The sequence below is a fragment of the Rhincodon typus genome, chromosome 8, assembly GCF_021869965.1.
Source record: "Rhincodon typus isolate 14 chromosome 8, sRhiTyp1.1, whole genome shotgun sequence".
Taxonomy (NCBI): domain Eukaryota; kingdom Metazoa; phylum Chordata; class Chondrichthyes; order Orectolobiformes; family Rhincodontidae; genus Rhincodon; species Rhincodon typus.
In genome coordinates, this window is record NC_063339.1 from 24,542,417 (window position 1) to 24,558,246 (window position 15,830).

The 15,830-nt window shown below is 38.6% G+C and overlaps 1 protein-coding gene across 1 annotated transcript in view; it reads right to left on the reverse strand.

The window, feature by feature from the left end:
* Positions 1-618: 618 nt before the first annotated feature.
* Positions 619-15,830, reverse strand: part of LOC109933285 (sodium/potassium/calcium exchanger 4-like) — a 263,903-nt gene continuing 248,691 nt past the window's right edge. Inside the window, exons 12-16 of the mRNA XM_048599827.1 lie at positions 14,410-14,576; positions 7,402-7,516; positions 4,690-4,802; positions 3,940-4,005; positions 619-771 (exon numbers count right to left, since the gene is read on the reverse strand). Coding sequence (XP_048455784.1) covers positions 619-771; positions 3,940-4,005; positions 4,690-4,802; positions 7,402-7,516; positions 14,410-14,576 — 614 coding nt within the window. The remainder of the gene's footprint in view (positions 772-3,939; positions 4,006-4,689; positions 4,803-7,401; positions 7,517-14,409; positions 14,577-15,830) is intronic.

The following is a 15,830-nucleotide window of genomic DNA, read 5'->3' on the forward strand; positions in this document are numbered from 1 at the left end:
GGATATATACTTTGTTATTAAAATGTACAATAACATTAGCATCTTCCTTCATTATTGAATTACAATCACCAAATATACAAATAATCTTGTTCAAGTCCATACAATTCCAATATATACTCTTTAAATTACCGAACAGAGACAATCTTCCACACATATTGTGGCCTATTAAAAATTAGGTCAGAACGGGCTGCCTAATATATTCTTTCCCACACAAAACATATGTGGTGAAGTTTCTTGAAAAATAAAGTGATTTGTAGCACTCTTGCTGTTTAATAAATACATTATAACTTTGTGCTTGTGTGCACAAGCAGGAGGCTATAAAACGAACAGGAAATCCAGATGAAACTCTCCTCCGGATGTTGTAGACAAGTCAATAATTTACAGGTGTACTTCTTAAAAGCTCCATACGAGGGAGCCAGAACTCCTTATTGGACTTCAATACACAGCAATCAGTCAGCAGGCTTTTTTGTTCCAAATATTAGCTTTGGCTCTGTGGGGTAAAAGCTCATTTAACTTCCAAGATAGTCACAAACCATTCTTTATGCATGAAAGAAGGAAATGCAAGAACAGCCAGAGAAAAAATTCTGTTCGATGATCTCCGGTTGCTGTCCAATCTGCTTAAATGCTGTCTTGGCACATTGGCAGGTTGACAAAGGTAAACACATTGAATTCGATCATTATTGAGAAACACAAGAAGATAGCATAGAGGATGAGCACATAAATACCAAGCTTTTTATCCAGTTTCCATCCATTCACATGGATACCAGCCACCTAGAGCCACAAATATAAATAAATATATGTACACACAGTTAGCATAGAGCAAAGGATAGGAAATCACATTGTCCTCAAGTCAGTAACCTCTGTTAGAAACTGATAGTTTTCAACATGATGTTAGCCTTTTTATCTGAGAATCAATTAATAATTTACTTTCCAGCATTTAATTACATTGAGCCCTTGAAATAATTTTCACACTTATGACAGGTAAGCAAATATTTCAATGAAATGTTAAGTGGTTAAAGTCTGTCCACAGTTAATTATAGTTCTCTAAATTAGCGACTATTGCTCGCCCATTTCCCAAAATATATGAGACTTGGCCTTGTTTTTAAAGTAAAATGCCACACAGTAATGCCCAAACCTATTGTAGTTCCCTTTATTCATTAATGGGATGAGAACATTGATACATTTATTGTCCATCCCTAATTGCCCAGAGGGCAGTTCAGAGTCAACCACATTGCTGTGGGTCTGGAGTCACATGTATATATGCACCACGCCTCACTCCAGCTCAGTGCTATCTTGTGCTTGCCAGGGATAGATCCAAGGCTTTCTGGGCTTCCCATGCCAGTGCCAAATTTAAAACCCAGTTACCCCAATTCTGGTCAATCACTGCCAGCTAGACTGCCCTGTGTCCGATGAATTGCCTCAGAAATGGCTGACAGAGTCACATTGGCTCCCAGGTTTGCTGTCATAGGCATGGAGGTTCTCCGCAAATGTTCCTTGCCACTTCTCAACTGAAACCTTAATATTGTCCAGATCTTGTTACATTTGGTCAAGGATTGCTTTAGTATCTGAGGAGTGAATCATCAGCAAATATCCCTGCTTCTGACCTTATGAAGGAGGGAAGGTCATTGGTGAAGCAACTAAAGGTGGTTGGGGCAAGGACACTGCCCTGTGGAATATCTGCAAAGCTGTCCTAGAGCTCAGATGACTGACCTCCAACCACTATGACCATCTTCCTTTATGCTGAGTATGACCCTAGTCAGCTGTTGATTCCCAGTGACAGATACCTGACTCGGGTAGACTTTAAATGAGGATAAGATTTTGCTCAGCTGTGACACCCTCCATAGTCAAATAGCTGGCTCTCAATGTCCCATTTACAGAGTTCGTTCCAGAATACAGTCCTAGTTTTTGCTGGGACTACATCAGAAGATTGCGATCAACAGTGAACCAGTTATTCTGGTTGCAAGCTCAAGTGGACTTCCCACTGACAATAATACTGTAGAATTATATTTGCATCCAAGGGTGTGCTGACCACAATGATTTTTTTTAGACTGGTCTGATTATCTCACAATCTTCCAAGTCATGGTATTAAATTGCACACAGGTTTTGGAACGATAAATAGAGATATCAGGCTGGTAATTATGAGTGACAGAAATCAAAGAAACCTTCAGCCTCCTAAATACTGTTGAATAGAGATGGAATATTGTTTTCAGATGCGGGCTATTGCAAATTCTCAATGATACCTCAGGAGAGGCACATGAGACCACTAAATACAAGACTGCCAAGCTGCTAAATTTAACATTCAATGATAAATAACACCGAGAACAGATAATCAAATTCTTGGATTGTTAAAATGCAGCACAATAATGGAAACTTGGGTAATACAAGTCCCAAACTGATGAATACAGCTTCCAGACTGGTGAAAGCAAACATTAACCTGACGAGTACAGCTCCCAAGCTAACAAATGCACTATCAGCATAATGAGCACAGCTCTCGCACTCAAGAATGTAGTCATTAGATTGATAAATACAGCTCACAAACTAATAAAGCCATCATCAAACTGATAAACACAGCTCCCAGATTATCAATGACAGCCATCAGCTTGATAAAACAAAATGCAGTAAGAATTAGGACTATTGAGGATGCTTAACTACTACAATTAGATCAAGATGTGTTTAAGGAGAGAATGTCTGCATAGAAAAAGATGTTTAGCTTAGAAAAGTGTACTGCTGCACATGTGGGCAGTTAAAATATTAAATACGGTCACATTTTAAAAAGGAAAAGAATAAATCCAGTGGTGAGGGAAAAGAGAACAAGATACTTATCAATTTCTAAACGTCTATGGCTCATCCCTTATTGCTAAAATAAATAAATTTATGAGGTATATGTGCTGTTCTATTCAATATAATTAAAAGGATACAGTTTGGCCTCACTCATGAGCTTGGTGAGGCCTCACTTAGAACTGTGTGCAACAATGGGGAATATTGCTTTGGAAAATGCGCAGCAGTGCACCCACTGGTTTAAGTTCCAGTGTAAAGCTCACTTAGCCAGGTAAGCTCAATATGAGTTGGATCTCTCCACTTTAGACGAGTGTTGGCTTTTGAGTGACTGAACCAAGTGACCAAATTATCTTTACACAAATAAACTTTTCTCAACTGGATAAATTCGAAAGGATCATGGTTACTAAAGGCAAAACCAGGTGGGTCACATGGCTGTTGGATGATTCCTCTTTTTCTAGAGAATAGTGGAGCTGTTGAACAGGTTGACAGTTTTTCTGGTGAACTCTGATTCATTGAATTATTTCAGGACAGAGCTGGATCTGTTTCTGACTTGGACGGAAACCACCTCATACAAGACACACATTAATCAGGGCCAGTGCAATCTCCTGGACTAGTTTTGCTTACTTCGGGAGGTCAGACAGTTATTTTAAGTTTCTTTTCCTATACTGGACTAAATTTCTATTTGATATTTTACTTGTGTCAGAAGACTACTAGACTCCAGTTGGTTACCAGTCTGTGGTGCATCAGACATCACAACTACCGGACAGAAGACAGATTATTATCGAATAGCAGAGCTATGTGGGACAATATAATTCTTACCGTATTAAACAGAACTCTTAGTTATGCTATTGAGTACAGTCCAAATACAGTTTTCACTCTGTCACAGCTATCGTTACCATTTACAAGGCGATCACGGTAAGATGTCTAAAATACTGTTCTCAATGGCACTTACCCCGTCCTCCAGCTTGAAGCCAGCATTTCTACATGCACTGTCAATGCAGCTCCAGGTTTGGCCAGTAGAAGGCATAATATGGCACTGAAAACTGTCAGCCACTACTTCAGTCAGGAGGTTACAAGACATTACTCTTCTAATACCAATATCTGGAGAGATAATCCACACCTCTAGGGAATATTTGTGTTTGTGGAAAGCAGTGTACTTACTGTGAGTGCTACGGATCCTAAAAGAAGTATAACAGAATAAACAAGACCTCTGCTATTGATGTGCACCTGTAAAACAAAATGAAACCTTTCAATCACAAGATCCAGGATACATAGCAGCATTAATAAGGAAAGCCTGCCTCAGATCAGTTCAACGGCACTTGAGTTGGTTCATCTGCTTAGGAGAACATTTCCTGGTGAGCTCAGTATTTTTTAATTGTGATTTTATATGGACTTGGAACTTTGGACTGATACTTTCCCTTTTATTACTTTTATAAAATAATTCATTCTCGGTAAACGCATTCTCGCCTCCGAGTCAGGTGCATGTTTTATTTCCCCATCACGAGAAATGCAAAATGATCACAGTATGATAGCACAAGGAAGTCAGAGCTAATGAAGTAATTAAATATAATTTGAATAAATGATACACAAGCAGATGCATAATACATTTTAAAAATATAATTGAGGTTTAATATTTATTGCTCGTCCCAAGCTTAGATATTAATTCCACTGATCAAGTCAAAGATTGCTTCATAAATCAGACTTTACAATCTCAAAAAAAGGCCATGTCAGTGAACTGGACTGCAAACATTCATTCATTCATAGCATTTCTCCATCTATTAGGCAACATGCTTAGGATCAAATTTTTTCAAGCCTTTTGGTTCCCAAGTCCATAGAGAACAATGAGAAAGAAAAGATATGTAAGTGTGAACGTCAGTCAACTGATGAGCAGGAAGAGTAAAATATACTTACAACAGAACCAGTGTTAATAATCATTGTCTGAAGACCCCATGGGAGACCTAGGCCTACAAGAATGTCAAAGACATTGCTTCCTACTGTATTCGACACTGCCATGTCACCCATCCCTAAACAAAATAAAGAGTTATATAAGTCTGACAGGCGTCCACACAACAATTGATGAAGTATTGCTAACCTTTAAGGATATATCTGTAAACAAAATCCATTAAAACCCTTGTTTCAGAATTTTACTGAGATAATACCAATATTTTTGTCTGCAAAAGTTTTATTGAGGTATATCAAAGGAATATCATGAGGCATGATATTCTTCTGAAGTGCACTGCACATGAAGTTGTGTGTTCAGATGATGAGTAGCCCCCCCCTACCTCCCCCCCTCCCCCACCCTCCAGAAGGGATAAGAACTATTAACCCTGGAGTGTTTTGTGCCCTCACAGGCTTCCAGCTCCAAGGATCTGATGGCTTTGGGGACAGACCATCATTTAATTCTTCAGGCCTCCCTGATGGCTGCCGCTCTCACCCTTCAGCTGAAGGGTTCTTACAAATAACTGCCCATACAGCATACCAGAGAGAAAAAACAAAATAGATGGCAAGCTTTGTTAAGATTATTATCCACTTATTTTCATACATTTACCATGGCTATATTTTGTTCAGGACATAGGTCACACACTAAATTTGTGGAAAACTGATATAGTCAATCATATTTTAAGTTTAAAACACAGGAAATGTAAGAAAGATCCATTAACCAGACTTTTTTAATAAACACAAAATTAATTATTTATTGTAGAACAAAACCTATTCAATGAAGACAATAAATTGGCTAACATATTCAATTTGGAATACGAAAATTTAAATGTTTACCATCTAGATAACCCAGAAACAAGCATGAACATATGCATTGAGTAAAAGAAAACAAAACTGATTTCTCTCTATAGAGATTCACTGTAGGGGAAAAAATACAGGTTGGCCAGTAAGTCTCAATTCTTGGAAAATAAAATGGCTAAGATGTGTAATATGCAGATGCCTGTTAGTCTGGTTTTCTGACATATGTGTAGGCAGGCATCACCAAACACGAGTGGTTGTTTCTGGGATCTTGATAGATACAGTTTGCTAAGTAAACGCTGTATCACAAATTCTTCCAGTCAGTCTTCAATGGGATAATCAGCAAAGGTGCTTCAAACACAGGAGATACAAACTGAATAATTTGTTTCCTAGCAGGCTTCCGCCAATTGAAAATCCAAACACAAACTGGAAGCTTGCAAATCACTGTTCAAAAAGAAACATGGGCCGAGGAGTGGCAGATGGAGTATAATTTAGATAAATGTGAGGTGCTGTATTTTGGAAAGGCAATTCAGGGCATGACTTATGCACTAATGGTAAGGTCCTGGGGATGTTGTTGAACAAAGAGACCTTGGAGCACAGGTTCATAGTTCCTTGAAAGTAGAGTCACAGGTAAATAGCATAGTGAAGAATACATTTGGTATGCTTGCCTTTATGGATCAATGCATTGACTATCGGAATTGGGAGGTCACGTTGCAGCTCTCCAGGACATTGGTTAGGCAACTTTTGGAATACTGCATGCAATTCTGGTCTTCCTACTATAGGAAGGATATTGTGAAACTTGAAAGGTTGTTGCCAGGGTTGGAGGGTTTGAGCTTTAGGGAGAGGCTGAATAGGCTGGTGCTATTTTCTTTGGAGAGTCGGAGGCTGAGGGGTGATCTTATAGAGGTTTATAAAGTCATGAGGGGCATGGATAGGGTGAATAGACAAGGTCTTTTTCTCAGGGTGGGGGAGTCCAAAACTAGAGGGCGTAGGTTTAAGGTCAGAGGGGAAATATTTAAAATGTGCCTCTAAGGGGCAACCTTTTCACACAGAGGGTGCAGGGTGTATGGAATGAGCTGCCAGAGGCAGTGGTGGAGGCTGGTACAGTTGCAAAGGCATCTGGATGGGTATATTAATAGAAAGGGTTTAGAGGGATATGGGTCAAATGCCAGCAAATGGGACTAGATTAATTTAGGATATCGGGTTAGCATGGACGAGTTAGACCGAAGGGTCTGCTCCATGCTGTACAACTCTATGACCCTTATAACAGATATAAAACACAGTTGTCAAAAGAGTCTGGTGTTTTCACTGAAGAAAGTTCAACTAAGATCAGCAATTGTCTGGATTCATGTGATTTTCAGGAAACACTATTCCAATGGGTCTTATTAAATAAACATTCCAGACATCTCTACAATCGTTCAAACTCAAGTCCCAAAAATCTATTACATTTGAATCCATCATAACACCCATTTATGATTCTATACAGCTGTATTTTATGCACAACAGTTTCTAATTTCTTCCACTCAATAATGCCAGCGAGAACTAGTTCTCTTCAAGTTATGCTGACTCTTCTAAAACTAGCTGATAATGAAAAAATTATGAACTTGACCTATTATTCATTCCAACGACTTTAAAGGAGTTTTCTGTATAATTAAATTTCTAAGCTGCTGATATCTGACAAGGTAAAATTTCTAAAGCATGACAGCTATCAATTTTAACATTAATTCTTATAAAAAGAAATCAATTCTATTGATCAACCAGTTGTGCTGTTTTTAAAGATGCATTGGGCTCCTAGAACAATATGGTAGATGAATCTTAGCTAAGTTGGTCAAAGCTAGCACAATGCCCCATTAATAAACCATGTAAAATCATGGAATACATATCTACCTTGTCTGGCCACTATTAAACTAGCCATACAATCCGGAACACTTGTTCCTGCTGCCAGAAATGTTATTCCCATGATAATATCTGGGATCCCAAGTGTATACCCTGTTACAGTTACCTGCATACAGAAAAAAACAGGTAAATATAATCAAGTGTTTGACAAACATGTAACACAATAAGATCTGTACAAAAAGATAATTTTACTGCATCATTATTATTTTTTATATTCTTTCATAGGACATGTGTCACTGGCTAGGACAGCATTCATTGCACATCTTAATTGCCCTTGAGTAAGCAGAAGTGAGTTTTTCCCTTGATCCACTGCAGTCCACAGTGCTGATAGGAAGGCGGTTCCAGGATTTTGACCCCACAAAAATGAAGGAACAATGATATAGTTATAAATCAGGATGCACTGTGACTTGAGGAACAATTTGCAAGTGGTGTTGTTCTAATAGAGTCATACAGCACAGAAACAGACCCTTCGGTCCAACTCATCCAAGTACCAGACATCCCAATCTTACCTAAGCCCACTTGCCAGCATTTGGCCCATATCCATCTAAACCCTTCCTATTCATATACCCATACAAATGCCTTTTAAATGTTGTAATTATATCTGCTCCACCACTTTCTCTGGCAGCTCATCTTATACACTCACCACTCTCTGCGTGAAAAAGTTATTTCTCAGGTCATTTTTAAATCTTTTCCCTCTCACCATAAGCCTCTGCCCTCTAGTTTTGGACACCCCCATCCTAGGAAAAAAGACCTTGGCTATTCACACTATCCATGCCCCTCATAATTTCATAACGCTCTATAAGGTTACCCCTCCACCTCTGACGCTCCAGGGAAAATAGCCCCAGCCTATTCAGCCTCTCCCTATCGCTCAATCCTTCCAACCCTGTCAACATCTTTGTAAATCTTTTCTGAACTTTTTCAAGTTTCACAACATCTTTCCTATAGCAGGGAGACCAGAACTGAACACATTATTCCAAAAGTGGCCTAACCAATGTCCTGTACAGCCACAAGATGACATCCTACATTCAATTCCTGAACAATGAAGCCAAATGTACCAAATGCCTTCTTCACTAACCTGTCTACCTACAACTCCACTTTCAAGGAACTATGCACCTGCACCCTAGGTGCCTTTGTTTGGCAAAACTCCCTAGGGCCCTACCATTAACTGCATAACTCCTGTCCTGGTTTGCCTTACCAAAACGTAAAACCTCACATTTGTATAAATCAAACTCCTTCGGCCCCTCCTAGGCCTATTGGCCGAAAGGTCCCTTTGTACTCTGAGATAACCTTCTTCACTATCCACTGCACCTATTTTGGTATCATCTGCAAACTTACTAATCATACCTCCTATATTCATTTATATAAATAACAAAAAGCAGTGGACCCAGTACTCATCCTTGTGGCACACCGCTGGTCACAGGTCTTCAATCTGAAAAGCAACCCTCCAGCACCACCCTATGTCTCCTACCTTCAAGCTAATTTTGTATACAATTGGCTAGCTCCCCCAGATCCCATGTTATCTAACCTTACTAACGAGTCTACCACGCGGAACCATTTTGAACGCTTCCCTGAAGTCCACATAGTCAAAATATACTGCTCTGCCTTCATCAATCTTCTTTGCCACCTCTTCAAAAAAACTCAACCAAGTTAGTGAGACATGATTTCCCAAATGTATCTACTGCCCTCATCCTCAGACCCGGGTTAGGATTTTGGCAGGTGCTGTTACAGGAGCCTTGCAGATTTGCTGCAGTACCTCTTGAAGGTGGTACACACTGCGGCTACTGTGCATTAGTGGTGGAGAGATTAGATGTTGAAGTTGGTGAATGGGGTGTCAATCAAGTGGCTTGTATTGTCTTGGATACCATTGAGATTTTTAAGTGTTGTTGGAGCTGCCCTCATCCAGCAAGTGGCTCATCACATGAGAGTTGCACAGATGGATGTGAGGGCCTAGTTTTGCACTACCAACAGAGGACAATTGTTTAACTTACAAATGTTAGTTGTAATTATGGCAGATCGAATGGCTGGCATATCTTATTTAGAACATAGAACATAGAACATAGAACGTAGAACAGTGCAGCACAGTATAGGCCCTTCGACCCACGATGTTGTGCTGAACTTTTACCCTAATCATAAGGTCTATCTAACTTCCACCCCTACCTTATACTATCATCCATATGCCTACCTAATAGCTGCTTAAATGCCCCTAACGTGGCCGACTCCACTACCCTCTCCGGCAATGCATTCCACGCCCCAACCACTCTCTGAGTAAAGACCCTACCTCTGATGTCTCCCCTGTATCGACCTCCACTCACTTTACAACTATGCCCCCTCGTAATAGCTACGAGAGTTACATTTAGCATGGGTTTGTTTTATGATTGGGTCTGGGTGTTGATAGAAGGAAGTCCACACTCATATTTGTGATCATCAACAACATTTATTAAATGTAACAATGCGCAAGAGCGGCTAACAGAGCTATCTCTGAAACCCTGCACCCTTGGGTGCTTACACCATGTGGTGTGAAGTCATTATGACTCAGATCCTTATGCATATGCTCAGTTGCTATTCTTAGAATAAATGTATTGTTAGCCCTTTACTCCACATGATTGGCAACTGAATTATTATCTGTTTCTGAAATAATTGAACAATTCAAGTCTCCAATTTCATGCCTGAATGCTGCCACTTAACTAAGGCTGAACAGGTACAACAGAATGTAGGACTGCAACCTAACCCTGATATATAGGCAAATATACAATGGTCTTCCTTTAAGATGATACATATGTTAACTGTAGATTTCACGAATACAAAATAATGGAAATTTTCCTCAAGTATCTCAGATTTTTCTTTTGGCTTGTTTGCAATTAATAATGTTTCAGTCTCATGTATTTTGTGCACCAGCAACTGATTTAATCAGCCAACTTGCTGATTTTATAAAATTTAACATTTGGCACAAAGTGAAATAGTTGACTCACACATCACGCATGGAGAATCAAATTCCGGAAAATTGCCATGGTTTATCAACATGCCAGCCATTTGTTTGGCCAGTTTCTTTGAGCTGTCTTTATCTGGAGTGACTACAAACAAGAGTTTGCGTGGGCATCACAATTTGGAAAGCAATTGATTTATGCTTAGCCAATAAGTAAGTCGTCATCATCACTTAATGAGTATTAATCTCAGGTCTCTACTGTCTGTTAAGAAAGATGTTTAAATCCCTAAAATTGTCTGTAATCTAGTGATCAAAATGATTTGGATTTGAAAGACTCTTAAAGGACAGGTGTAGAGTACTTTGAATAGTTAGTTTCAAAGATAGCACACTGATTTGTGTTGGCTACACTGACAGATTCATGCCACACCATGTGTCACAGTGCAAATTATATTCTACGTATATTTTCAGTCTTGATTTCCATCACAACTGAAATAAAAAGAACCAGCAGGAGCAATAATGTACTTGACCAGACAGTTATAGTCCAAATTTATTTTTAAATTACCTTGCCAAAATTGCTTCTTTAAACAAGGAAACCAATCGTGCATCATTTACCTGAGTTTGCCGATCTGTATTACCTGATTTACTTCAGTTATATTAATTAGAAAAATTAAAAAGTGAAAATGAAAGAGGTATGGCTTAAAAAATTCTGAAGGGGAAATAGACATTGTGGCAGTGTGGATTGGAGTTATGTGTTAGGAGCTTGGGCAAATCCCAATATAGCTGACTCTGGGAATTTCCTGCATATGCTCTGAACTCAGAGTGAGATTTTGGGATTTCAGAAGATTTCAACCCACTTAAATTTAGTAGTTGGCCAAAAAAATTGGAGGAAACATTTTCAGGACTTAAAGACCCAATTCACCACTGACCTCATCCCCTGACCACATCACCCACTAACCCCAACACATTTGGACCCAACAGCCCCAAATCCCGAGCTAAAACCCTGCCCCAACTCGATAGACTGCCTCAGCAGACCTAATACCAACACCAGACTCCACACTGACCCTCCTGACTCAGCTAAACACAACAACTCCTCCTGACCAGACCCCTTGAACCACTCTAATCACTGGTTCACTCATGACCTTTAGGGAAGCAAACCTGCCATCCTTGCCCAATCTCCAGATTCACAGCGACCTGGTTGACTCTTAACTGCCTTCTGGCTAATTAGGGATGGGTACCAAATGCTGGTCTAGCAAGCGATGCCCACATCCCGTGAATAAATAAAAAAAAACTTATTCACGTGACTGATTCCCTAACTCCCTCACCTACCTTGGAATCTTATCACTTCACCCACCTAGCACCTCTCAGTAGCTTTCCAGTTGGCTACAGGACCTTTAAATCACAGAATCATGCACTTGCTGCTGAAAAGGGGGCATAGTAAAAGGGTGTGATCCTCTGTGTTCCTGTTTTCATTGACTCCTGACTTCATCTACACTGCTCTGGAAGAGAAAACTCCAGGATACAAATTTGTGGAGAGAACACGTCTAAAGGTAAGTGCCTATTTTTCGTTTGATCAGAATCAGAGAAACAGTTTCCAATCCTGATCTCAGCCAATGTATATACACTTCATGATGCTAAATGAATAAAAATGAACCACTGGTGACAGGAATGGTAGTAATACTGGGTGTCAGGACAACAAGTGATATTAATAGTACAGAATAGCACTTTCACAAAGCAACACCACATCTGCAATACATTGAATATAACAAAAGCTCAGAATTTTTCATTTCCATATTGTACTGATAGTGTCCATAAGTGCACTACACTTACAAGCATTTTAATTATTTAACAAAATGTTCCTGCAGAATCTAATTTTAGGAAAATATAATGACCATTAATCAAAGGTTTCAAACCTAGAGAGAATTACCAGTGATTCCGTTTTGATTAAACTAATAATGGACAATTTTTAATTGGTGACTATCTTGATCCTTAGGAGGAGGAAAGTAAGACATATTTTGTTTGAAATCCTTTGAATTTGTTGTGAAAATATATTGTGTACATAATTTTTGAGCAACAAGCCATGAAAGTTAATAAATGTCAGACAAAACATTTCATGCATTTACTTATATTTCTGATCTATCTTTAATCTAATGTGGTCAATATTTAATTTATTAATTTATTTTATGATAACAGCTATTTGAAAGCAAGATTTCAAATCTAATTTAAATAATATTAATAATTAATGTGGCACATGAACGACAATTATGTTTTTATATCCTGCACCAAGTAGAATTATGTAAAATGCTCATTGCAAAAAATATTTCAGCATCTTATTTATTGTCAATGTTGTATTTAATTGAACATTACAATTATTCTTAATTAACAATCAGTGGTCTACTGTTGAAAAGTTCTATAGCAGTACTTTGGTGCTACAGATCATACAAATGGGAGGATAGTCCAATTGGCTTTGTTAGTGTAATTCAGGTAAAGTGAATGCCTGTGGATCTGGCCCCGTTGAAGTCTCAGGTCATTTAAACCTCTGTTTTACAAATATGGCTATGAAATGTAGCTGCCTAGCTGTTAATTAACAATTAAAGATAAGCTTCACCTCGAGAAGACATTAACAAGTGCCACACAGCAAAGATGTAACCCATTTCAGCCCAATTCACCTGGTCAAGTTTCACATCTGAACATTCCTGTGCTAAAAACAGATAACCAAACATTCGGGTGAATTTGGTCTTGGCGAGGGACAGATCTGGTAAAGGAAATCATGTAAGCTGTAAGACCATCATGTAAGCTGGTTCATCTATTTTATGGTATTTTTCAAGGCAAATTTCATCCCCGACTTTCAGACTGTTCAACGTGACAATACTGCAAATTTAATTACTTTTAGTTGCAATACTCAGCTTTTTTTCTTATTTTGCATCCATTACTAGTATAAAATGCTGAATAACACCAATGCCAGTACAGAGACAGTGAAAAAGGGAATATATCAACGAGATTAAAAGACCTTAGGAATAAAAGGATGCAGGGCATCACAATATGCCAGCTCCAAAGATTCAAAACTCTGAGTGAAGATGTTCCTCCATATCTCAGTCATAAATAGTAAGCCCTTATCCTGAGACTGTGACCCCTTGTTCCACGCTTTCATTCCGCAGATCAGTCTCTTAGCATCTCTCCTGCCAAGCTGTCTAAAAATGTTATACATTTCAATAAGATTGCATCTCGTTTTCCTAAACTCCAGAGAACCTGGGTCCTTCGATTCAGTCTCACTGCACAGGACAACTTTAGAATAATGAACCTTTTAACACCTCTAAGACAAAAACTGTACACAGTAATCCACGTGGGTTACCAATGTCCTGTAGAATGACATCGAGGCTTCCTTACTGTTAAACTGTCACCTCTGGCAATAAAAACTAACGTACCATTTGCCTTCTTTGTACTTTGCGCTACCAGTATGCTGACTTCCTGTCATTCATGTGAAGGATACAAAAAAAACCCCTCTGACTCAAAATCCTGTTAATCCCAACATTTTCTAGTTTCTCATTCTTTCTTTATTTCTGTTTTTTTCTGTTCTTCCCACCAAAGTAAACAACTTCACATTTTCCTGCATCATACTCCATCAGCCACTTCTGTATCTCACTGCATAACTGTTCTATATCCCTTTGCATTCTTTGTATGACCTCCTCACAGCTGACTTTCCCACCTGTATTATCAGCAAACTTGGATACATTACACATGGTCCCTTACTCACTGATGCAGTTTGTAAATACTGATTTTTGTGGCATTCCACTAATTACAAGCAACCATCCTGAAAATGATCCACTTAGTCCTACTGTCTGTTTCCCAATCCTAATTCATTTTAATAGAATAATTCAATGGTCATCTCAATTGTTTGCAGCAATACATTTGCAAATCATGGAACTGCAGTCTCTTTTTCTTACTCCAATTCAAAGATTTGGCTTCTTGGCAGCCTGGGACTATTGCAATTGACATCCCTCAATAAATTCTTTCAACCCAAAATAGCCCAAGATGTTAAACATGTGATGGTTTCCCTGAGTGATTTATTTTGTACATACCATCCACACCATTAAATAAGAAAAGACTGCAATCCAGACGGTGGACATGAAAAAGGTTAGCATGAAGAAATTTTCCCAGCGAGGCTTTGCACAGTTAGGGACTGTGAAGAACAGCACAACCACTACCGGCCATGAACTCAACCATTTCATCTTATTCAAGCATCCCCCTGTCGATAAAATATAGATATGGTTTTATCAGCAATGTGAGGGAAAAGACATGCATTCAGTCATTAGATGGTACACAGTAAAGATACAGAGACTGCCTTGGTCTTTTTAACAAAAAAAAATCCAACAGAATGTTTATACCTTCTCCCAGTACACACTGGCAACTATTTTTAAATATAGGCTTTCAATCACCAGTGCAGGTAGTCATGTTTTCAATCACAGACAATTTTATAAGCCCTAGGGAAAGATGGCCAGCATTGTCAACTTAAATGTCCTCCTGTTTAGAATCACATACAATTTGTTTTATTTCTGGATCTTAACACTTTGCTCACAATAGCACTTCACTGAGCCATGAAATTAGGCAACTGATTAATTTGATAGTTTAAATGACTATTGCAAAAATATTACAGCACAATAAAACTAATTTCTGAATGCAAATCATGTTGATAAAAGTACCACAGATTTCATTCAAGCATTTTTCCCTGCTTCATATTATATGTTATTTAGGTTCAACAGCTACACAACTCATCTTTGCTATCAATAGTGTATATCATGGCTGATTGTGAGCAGGTTAACAAGACTGAGTATCTCCTCTTGCATAGAACGTTTCTTTAAATTTGTAAAGGAAATGCAATATAGTTCTATTGTCACATTATTGTTTATCACGATGAAGGCCATGTCAGTTTCCAACCTAGAAAGATAAAAATGAGACAGATTCACCTGGGCCTGATCTTGCAGTTACAGTATAGTGTAAAGGTTTAGTAGCAGCCATGTTAGCACACATTCTCCCTCTTTATACTTGACCACTACCATCCCCATCTCCCCATCGTTCTAGAGAACAGTCTGTAGAATGGGGGGATAATAAGGGAAAAACAATGTGAGGAACTGTCTGAAATTAAAGGTTATTGCTTCAATCAGATGAATAATTTGGTAAAACTGATTTGCAGTTTTGTTTTGTAAAGATTGTTAAAATTAATTTGAGATGTAGAGTCAATGGTTATGTACAGCGCTATTCACTCTAATGAATTTATTAAGGGAACTAGCTTATTTGTGAATGCTTAAAGCCTTTGATTGGCCGACATCTTCATACTGCTACAATTGTCTGTGGCTTATCCAAGGTAATTTATGAAGTAAGGCCCCAGAATAATTTTTGTTTACAAATTAAACTGAGTGCAGGTGACTGACTGCACCATGAAGTGGTTTGCCCCTGCCCCACCTTATTGGTGAGTAGATGAGCTGGAAAAGAAGAAAAAGGC